At 29.9% G+C, this 10,311-nt stretch overlaps 1 protein-coding gene across 1 annotated transcript; it reads right to left on the minus strand.

Moving 5' to 3' along the window:
* Positions 1-247: 247 nt before the first annotated feature.
* Positions 248-5,121, minus strand: LOC128174705 (multiple epidermal growth factor-like domains protein 10). The gene is made up of 6 exons (XM_052840192.1): positions 4,869-5,121; positions 2,532-2,666; positions 1,784-1,921; positions 960-1,091; positions 482-623; positions 248-353 (listed from the first exon to the last, which is right to left on the minus strand). Exons 1-6 carry the CDS (start codon positions 5,119-5,121, stop codon positions 248-250), a joined length of 906 nt encoding a protein of 301 aa, XP_052696152.1.
* Between the last annotated feature and the right edge of the window lie 5,190 nt (positions 5,122-10,311).

Here is a 10,311-nt window from a genome sequence, read left to right on the forward strand (position 1 = left end):
ATTATTTTGAAAGTATAAGGCAGTTTCTTCTATAATAAGGGAATAATCATGAATCTAATGCATCCTCTCCTACGTATGTAAACAATATGTTATCTAAAATCAAAGTTAAACGAGCACATTTCGTCTCTCTGTCCTAAAAATGCACCAAACTTTAATTCGACAATATTTAATAATACCACACAACGTACACAAAGTTGGATTAAGATAAAGCTTACTCTTTTTACATAGTTCCCCCTCGTAACCAGCTTCACATCCAGTTAGGCATCTTCCATCGACATTCGAACATTGGTTTAAGTCCCGACAGTGCCCACATGTTTCGTTGCAGTCTGCACCAAACGATCCTAAGCCACAATCTAAAAATAGTTTCAGTTTGAGAACTTAAAAATAGTCAATGGCATTCAACAAAACCAAATCGTTGCTAAAGAAAGAACCTAATTTTTATTCCAATTTTTGATTGATATTTTTAAACAGCAAGATGTACTTGCGTGTTTTACACAGGTTCCCTTCAAACCCAGGTTTACATCCATTCAGGCACGTGCCATTGATTTGGTCGCATTGTGTCACACCATGGCAATTTCCACACATTTCCTTACAGGCAATACCATACGATCCGTTGCTGCATGCTATGAAACAAATCAGTTTTGTTTACATTAGATAAATTATAAATATTGATTTCGCTCGAACAAATAAAATTCCTACTTATTTATTACAAATTGAAAACTGCGTCCAGTTTAAAAAGTCAATTAAACGAGACCTTTGATAGCAAATGATATCAAATCCATCTGAAACAGAATTTTCACACGTTCTTATAAAATAATCCCGTGAATGAACTCGGAATTTTTTAATCCAGAAAAGTAGAAAGTCTAATTGTTTTACAATTATTGAACAATTGTATAATATTTGAATAAAATCTTAGTCATACATTTTAAAGCATGTATATGATAAAAGTATTGTCATACCTTCATGGCAGTACTTCCCTTTCCAGCCTGAAAGACATCCAGAATCACACACACCACTTAGATGGTTACAATTTGTACATGTGTTGTTGCATTTGTAAGCACAATCCTGTCCAAAGTGTTCATTGAGACAAGCTGTAATATTTTAAAATATTTGTTTTAAATATTTATTAATGAAATACTTTTTGGTGACTCATGCGTGACATGCATAGCGACACTGTATGTAAAATGCATAACCCGCTTTAGCGGTCAATACTTGATTTTTTTTCTCGCAATGATCGGTACCTTCAAAACCGGCAATTATCATCAAAGAAAGCATTTTATTTTCTTAAAGTTACTAATGAAATTATTCTAAAGAAAATGTAAACGTGTCTATATGATTGTTATGGTACATCAGTTCGGTAGATAAAAGCGAGACGAGAAATTGTTACATATGGGAAATCAAGATTATTTAGTACAGTTCGTGATTATACTCAGCTTGCTAAAGGTGTTGATCGATTGATAAACTGGTAGGAAATGGACCGTGAAGATCTTGGAAACTTTATTTTCTATAATACTGTACATGTCATAACAATCGGTATTGTTAAGAAATTTGTTCTAATGTGGTTTAATCAATATTCGTTCAATATAAACATTCGTGGATTTTGGTATTTAGTTGATCCACAGAATATAGTATTAATTGAATTGCAATTTCTATTAACATTTTGTATTGATAGTGTCATTGACCACGAATTTACGTATGCTTGAAACTGTGATTTTCACTCTATCCACAAAAATTGATACCCTTGAATATTAATGAAACCACAGTATATATTAAATAATCTTACGTGTTTTGCAAAGGTCACCTTCATAACCAACATTGCATCCGGTTAAGCATGTACCATTTATATGGAAACATTTGTTTTTGTCTTGACAGTGTCCACACTTTTCTCTGCATGCTTCACCAAACCGTCCAACATCACAGGCTTTAAGCAGACAGATTAATAAAATCTAACAACAATATAAAAAACAACAAATATAGAAGATGATATTGAAGACTACGATATATAAAAATTTCTCAGTTTGATGGTTTCGGCTTTTGCTTTTTGACTGTCAATGACATCAAATGTGATCAAATAACTAAGACATATCTTTATTTGTTTAATTATATATTATGAGAGACATTAACTTACCTATTTTTATATTTATACAGTTTAATCTGTTATATGAATAAACACAGCTTAAATGAGTCGTTATATTTAAATTTTCAATTTAAAAAATGTCAAAAAATAATCAAACTTGCCACTTATCAACAGTAACAGGATAATTTTAACTGCAATTGGTAAATTGGCCATCTATTGTGTTGCACAGGTTTTTGTTTGTTTTTTCTTATTTTGGGTGGTGGGGGTGGGGGGAGGTTTTTGTATGTTTGTTTTTGGGTGGGGTCATGGTTTTGTTTTTTTTCTTTCTTTTTTTTTGGGGGGGGGGGGGATGAGGGGTTTAGGGGTTGTGTTTTTATCTCTAAATTTAAGGTCATATCAAATTGATAACGAAAGCAGGTTAGCGTGTTGGTTGTTTAAAGTAGCAGAAAATTACCTAAATCCCATCGGTGACCTTTGTATCCAGGTTTACAGCCCTGACAGGTGCCCGTCTCTATGTGACAGTACTGACAGTTGACGTCTGGACAGGGTACGGAACAGTTCAATCCGTAATATCTGGTGGTTGGACAGCCTTCGGGGATTTATTATTTTTCAATCAAAGTATTAAATGTATTTGCAATACAAGACCAACGTTTAGCATTTTTATAAATGACGTTACATTTCAATATTTTTTATAAACATTATAGAATAAGACTAAAATAAAATGGAAATGTGTTTAAATACATCATTTAGGTTTCTTTTTTCAAATTTTGAGGGATTGTTTCATTTTTCAAAAAAGTATTTGGAGGCCACTAACTTAAAACGAAAGTTTTTGCCTAGCTCTTTTGAAAGTTGAACACAACACTATAATCAAAATTCTGTGGCATATAACGCATATTTGTTTAATTATCATTAGTGAAATTTATTTTTGGCATTCTGAGTAAAAGTCATCCATATTATGCTTCAATCTTCAAATTTCGAGTTTCTGTACATGAAATTTCAAAAGAATATTGAAAGAAATATTACCATATAATTCTTCTTCACAAAGGTCATTGTAAGCAAGAACAGAATATTCCAAAGGGTAGTTTACTCCCATCAGTCGTTCGTTGTAATAGATGACATACTGCCCATGAACAGGACACGTGATATTGAAAAATGTGGATACGGTGCTCCTGGTAAATTTGTTATCTTTAAAACACAACATTCCTTGCGATACATCTGATGTATTTGAAACGTAAACTGAGAATCCTAAAATTGCTGCAGCCTCCAGTCCGATGATTCCTATGAGAAAAGCGTCAAGTCATATATTTTTTAAAAGCGTGTTGTTGTTATATAAAACAAAGATGCAATAAGCAATGATATACTTCCTTTAGAATTGATAAGGTTAAAGAACATACATTCTTAATTTTGCTATGGCTTAGCTAAAAAAAACTTCACTGGAAGAAATATTTATAGGTTAAGTTTGCATCTTTTTATGATTTTCTTTTCTTAATCAGTAATTCATACCAAGTTAGTAAAGAAATACATAATAGATTCATTTTTATTTGAATAATGTTTTTTAAATATCATACATTTTAAGTGAGAATTGAAAATAAACCTAAATTAATAAACGATTAACATATCTTCCGTTACCATAGCATGAAGCAACCTTTCATCTGCTAAAGGATAAGTGATGACAGACAAATACAATTTAAGCTCGTAATATTTCAAGTATCTGTGAATTCCTGATCGAGAGTCTCTAGAGAAGTTTTTCATTATCAAATATGTATATATTACCCATTATATATGTTATCCTTGCTAATGTTGTAAATTTAAATCCCACAATAAACATTTTTAGATTTAGAAATAAGTATTTTAGGAATAACAAAATAATTATAATTATTCATTATGTACTCGGAACAGAACCTCGTCCTATACCGTAAAACTCGTCCCCTCGGAGGAATATCACTATCACACTCTCATAATAAAGAGATATTCTATCAATCTGTTGATAGCTTTTATTTCAAACGATTAACATTTCTTCCGCAATCATAGCAGGAAGCAACCTTTCAACTGCTGAGGGTTAAGTGATGACGGAAATTAACAATTCAAACGCGTGATACTTCAAGTATCTGTGAATAAACACATCTTCCTGATCGGAGGTATCTGTTCAGACATTGCCTTTAATGTTTCTTATTTTGTAAATTAAAAGCTGAAATAACATTTTCATTTAGATTTAAAATATGCTGGTAATTGAACGTTAATTTATCAAGAAGAAAACGTCCTATGAAAATCATCTATCGATTAAAAGTTTTTGATAATGCGTAATGATTTAGATAAGTTGATTTTCTTTAAGTTGCATAATTAGTTTTATCCTTAGTTAAACACAATCTATCAAGTCTTGTAGTATATTATATACTTGAAGCTTATTTTTTTACACTCGTGTATTAGCAATATGAATAAAGAACTCCTAATTATTATAAATTGTAATTTATACACTATTTACAAGTTCGTTGTTACACGCATGACCACACTTCTGCCGATTTTGCGTAAACCGGTGAATTCCATAAAGTGTTATGTAATTTTCGTCTTAACCTTCCCTAAAAAAAAATTAAAAAGGAAATGTATTGTGACCAATTTTGGCTTCACAGCGCATTTTTGAGCATTCTCGTGAATGATGTGCATTAACTCCTTTTAAAAAAATTGTTTTAGAACCATTTGTGAAACTAAACTAAACATACTGTAAAAAACACTGATAAAATGAATTTAATTTTGTTTAAAACAAATACTTTTAAACGATTTAACATTTAAGTACCTGGTTCTACATTATCTTTCCTGTAGTAGATGGTAATGTGATGGATGCTGAGGATGCTAGTGAGATGTACCCACCAGATGGCTGTATGTCTGCCAGATGATAGAACACACTGACCTCCAGACCAACTCAAGTCAGATTTCAGTCCATCAACCGCTCTACTGGCGTCGTAGCTAGCTTCACCGTCGATGAATGGGTATTGCTGGAAAGCTGGCTTGTGTAATGCGATATTTTCTATACATAAAAACGAGTACATGATATTTCAAGTAGTTTTGTTACTATGATTATATCTTCTTTAAAACCAATGAAAACATAGCCAACAAAACACCTAAAATATTTGCCAAATAATATAAAACAAGCGCAATGAGATTAAACTCCTTGTAGAAAATTAAACTCTATGGCGTGCATATGTTCGTTTCTTATTCTCTTAGTTATTTTTTCCATAACCTCTGTTTCATTAAACTTAGCTTCATTTTTTTCTGACGATAAAGAACGCATCAGAGAAGTAAATATTTAGGGACAAATAATGAGTTATATATATCCACCCTCACATGCTTAAATATGCTGACAAATTATTGGTAAAATGGACAAATACTGTATATACTTATAATCAATCAATATTAGTTTAGATTAAATACAAAAAAAGAACAGTTTCTGCTAAAAAAGCACATTTTATGAGTGCCAACAGAAATGTCACAGTCACTTTATAAATATACGAATTGTCTAATTTAAATAAAAGAAAATTGACTCACCATAACATTTACAAATGGTAAAAACTGTAAGGTACAGCCACATCGAATGCATAGTTGAACCAGACTTTGTACTTCAGAGTTCTTTATATTATAAATTTGTGATCGGAAACAATCTTTGATATCATACATACAGGAAATCAATCAGAACCAAAGAGAGACAAGAATAGAAAATACGCCACACGTGTTAAAGTATTATTCCTAATTGACGAGTCGTCCTTGATTTATTGGTTCATTTACAGCACACTCTATTTCGAGGACCTTTTTGGTGGCTTAACAAATTATGATTTGGTGCAATACATCTACATTGACACTTTTAATATAACAAATAAATTAATATAAAATATAACATTAAATCCACGCAAATAAAGTGGTCTTGCTCTAGATATTTTAAAAATGTTTCTTATATGACTTTGTAGCTGCAAACATTAGAAAAGAAATGTTATTGTATTTAAATATGCAAACTGATGGTGGTTAAAAAGTTAAAAAAAAAATCAAAATTATATCAACGAATATCAACATTTTTTTTTTTTTAGAGAACATTACATTAATAGTTATTTCAAGACGCTGGGTGGTCAAAAAATAACCCATCATATCTATCTTAAATCTATAAATACGATATGTTTGGTAATAAATTGTTTAGCTTAGATATTTAATACTTCCACTCATGTTTATACCGAACTCTTTAACACAATAAGTTTAATTTGTCTTAAAATTGCCAAGACCATCCAGCGCTATTATATCAGTTAAAGGTACAAATTGCAGGATCGGAGGACAAGTGCCAGATAATAGATTTGTAAGCCTCGTTGTTTATTTAATAATGCATTGACAAGCTAATTAAAACAGTCGCTTTCCTTGGGTAAAACGATGTCCAATTATACCTGAGCTACTGGTATATGTAACGGTACATGATCTATTTATCTATGACTGATCTCTGAAAATAGTTATCGGTAATTATTTCACATTAAGGAAATCGTGTAAATGTTTTCATTGTCTGAATTTTTCATTACAAAGAGCGACAATTTAGATTCTTTTCCCATCTTTCCTCACAGGTTTACACAATCATGAATTATAATTTCAATGTGACTTTGAAAAAGTGAAAATTCGATTCGCGTAAATTTTATATACCGTTTTAGCCTCTGATTTGCGGAAAAAAACATGACGCAGTAAAAACCTGATATACGGTATTACTTTAGCTACTACTGGACCCGCTACCATCCACCCATGAAGCTGAGCTATATTCCCATTGGTTCACTATCTCCTTGTCATTTACATATTGTTCTGCTCATGTGCCTGGTCGTGGCTTAATGGATAAAAATCTATTATAAGTTCTTCGAAACAAATCTCCCATTCTGTAACTCCTTTTCCACTTCTAATGCATTATCCTGTAAACCATGTCTAGTTAGTGAACAGGTAACCGTATCGAATAGCTCAGATGATCGAGCGCAAGGGATAACCTACACACATTTAAATAAATAGACTACCATATTATGCTACTTCAAAATTATTATATATTTTTTACCGCGATGTCGTTCCATAATTTTTTGGTGATGGAACTTTTGTTCACTATTTTAAAAATATTTGTTCTTTTGCTGTTTTCGTGTATAAGTGTTTTTATGTAATGTAAAATTTGATTAAATATTTATGTACATCTTCTATATTATACAAATATTGACTGCGGTTAAGAACAACAGTGATTATATTAGCCTCGAGGGACAAAATATAGCCCGATGCAAAGCGGTGAACAATATATTCGTCCAGAGATTTTGGTCCTTGAACTAATAGTTCAGTGAATTTTATCCACAGGTGCTTGAGGACAGAATCGACCCCCCTTCATTCCCACCCCCAAGTATGTAGACCCCCGGGACTTTATTTATTTTAATTAAATTATCCTTTTATGAAATATTTCTAATCTTATTTATTCATTTGTTGCCAAAAATTACCTAAAACAAACTTTTTTAAAAAATCAAACCCAAAATGCATATAATTTTATCAATTTTTGATATTCTAATTAAATAAATAAATTTTTAAGTGTAGGAGTTCTCAAACACATCATCAGTGTAGATATAATTTAACTTTTTCATAAAACCAGGGAGGAGAAATATGGCAATTATATTGAAAGATCAAATTTACCTATTAATTAAGGGTCCCAATTTAATCAAAATTAATATTTTTTTTTTAATTTTGAATTATCATCAAAAGTAATATTGTTTGAAAAAAAAAACCCGGAATGTAACATAATCTACTTGGCAGCCAATTTTAATTTGGCGGCCATATTAAAATATTATCATTTTGAATGTTAAAACGTCTAAAGCATCCGTAACCTATCTGCTGTGTAACATTTGAACTCATAGGATAAAAAAAGTTATTCTTTTAAACAAAGTTATAAAACGATTAGCTATATGGCGGCCATCCTGAAAATGGCGACCATTTTGATTTTTGAGAGTTAGCCCATTGCCAATTATTCTTAGTACACTGAAATATACGACCATGCAAAGGTTGGTGCTTTCTTCGTTAAGTGAGCAATTTTGCACCAATCAGCCGGACTATATATATATATGTGGTAGAGCGAAATTTCATGAATTAAATATGTTTATTATATTATATGTATTATTGCATAATTTTGGTGATTATGTTCAAATCTTTTTCTAACATGAAAATATTTGAATATTGGTGCAGTGTATTATATTATATTATTATTATTTAGTCAATGCAATATTTAAGAAAAATATTTAATACAGTTATCTAACCTTAATGTAAGAGTCCTATCATTTGTAATTTTTAACTCTGGCAATGCAAAATCTATATTTAGAAGGAATACCCTTTTTCCTGTATTCCTGTATTTCTATTGGATAAAATTGGTCAGCTGTTACTTTATTGGTCATGTGACAATTTTAGTGGGAAATTTCTTTGTTAAACCAGTTCCTATTTGGAAGTCTACTTGTGTATACTTGAAATTTACATTCTTTATCAGGTCAGTTAATTTACAATTTTTTATACTACCTTATATCTAAATACAGTTTTATTGTGAGATTATTTATAAAGATATCTAAGATATTATATAATTGGCTTAGAAATGAAATGACTAAATATCAGAAAGTTTGTTTAATAGTAAAATTCAGTCTGATCAGTGAGTACAAAGCATTGTAAGTGTATTTTCTTTTCTTAAATTTAGATTATCAACTACAGTATTATTTGTACATCCTGAATAATGTTCCTAATCAACCTTTACACCTCATGTGAGGTAAGCATTGTTTAAACATGGTTTAAGTTTAGTTCATGTATAGTTATATATAAATATATATCATAGTATTAGTAGTATTATGAAACTGATTAATATTTCTACAATTTAATTATAAACTCATGTGAAATAAGTTTGACATTATTACGTACAGTTCTATTTATACAGATGTGATTATTATTGTTTATTTATTTAATAAGCAGATAATTTAAATATAGACACAAATATTTTTGAGTCTAGTTTGTAAAGAGGAATATTTTCATATTGTGTCAAAACTACATGCTTGTAAGAGTTATCTTTCCTAACTCGCATTTATTTTATTGCAGTGTTTATTTATACCTATTTTGTAATTGATTACATCAAATAAAGAAGTAAACTGAATTCATCTCAACTTTATATCCACAACGGACTGAAGACCGACCCAAATACCCCGGGTTACATATATATATATATATATATATATATATATATATATATATATATATATATATATATATATATATATATATATATATATATATGAAGAAGATATCACTTGCGATTACGACACCTTTTAAGAAAGTGTCTTTGAAACAGACCTCACAGCTTTAAATCATGTAATAATGTGTACCAGTTTGATATTGTTAAGTTTTAAGATCAATTCTATCTAAGAATCAAAATTCGGTGGCCACGCATAGTCACTAATTTTCCTCATACTTTACAATTTGATAGACTTTGATCAGTAAAAAACACCATTTATTTGTTGCTATTTGGTCCCGTTGCCATCGTAACAGAGTGTAAAGATGTTAAAATGACATTTTAATGCTTATTTGAGAACATAGTGTGCACAACTAAGGGCCTTTAGGGTAGAATATATTATTAAACAAAATTGTCATTTTTCAAGAAAAAGAAAAACATTTATGGAGAAACACATATATTAAATGTGTTTCCATGGTAACTAAAGAGAAATTTCAAAATATGATTTCTTCATTTAATTTGAATTAAAATGCAAATCTTAAACTTTTTGGTATATACTGGTTGTGCAATTAAGAATTTCAAAAATTGAGAACCGTTGCTATGGTAAAAGGCTAAAAAATAAGGTATATTCTAATATTTTGAGGCATATTAAAATGGTCATATTTGCATAAAAAGTATAGATAGCTTATATAAATGGGTGAGAAAATATCAAGTATTTCCTGAATTTGAAAGCAACTTGAAAAAACTCTGGCATTTGCTTTAAAAATATTGCCGTTGCTATGGACTTTTCAAAAAGTAAGATTTTTTGTGTGATTTTCTACGCAAATTTAATTTCCTTAGCAATATATATATATATATATATATATATATATATATATATATATATATATATATATATATATATATATATATATATGTATATATATATATAGATATATATATATATTCGCTTGTAACACTATTTGCGAACATAAGTGAAATGTGTACTTTTTTATTTGCG

This window comes from Crassostrea angulata, chromosome 2, assembly GCF_025612915.1.
Source record: "Crassostrea angulata isolate pt1a10 chromosome 2, ASM2561291v2, whole genome shotgun sequence".
NCBI lineage: Eukaryota > Metazoa > Mollusca > Bivalvia > Ostreida > Ostreidae > Magallana > Magallana angulata.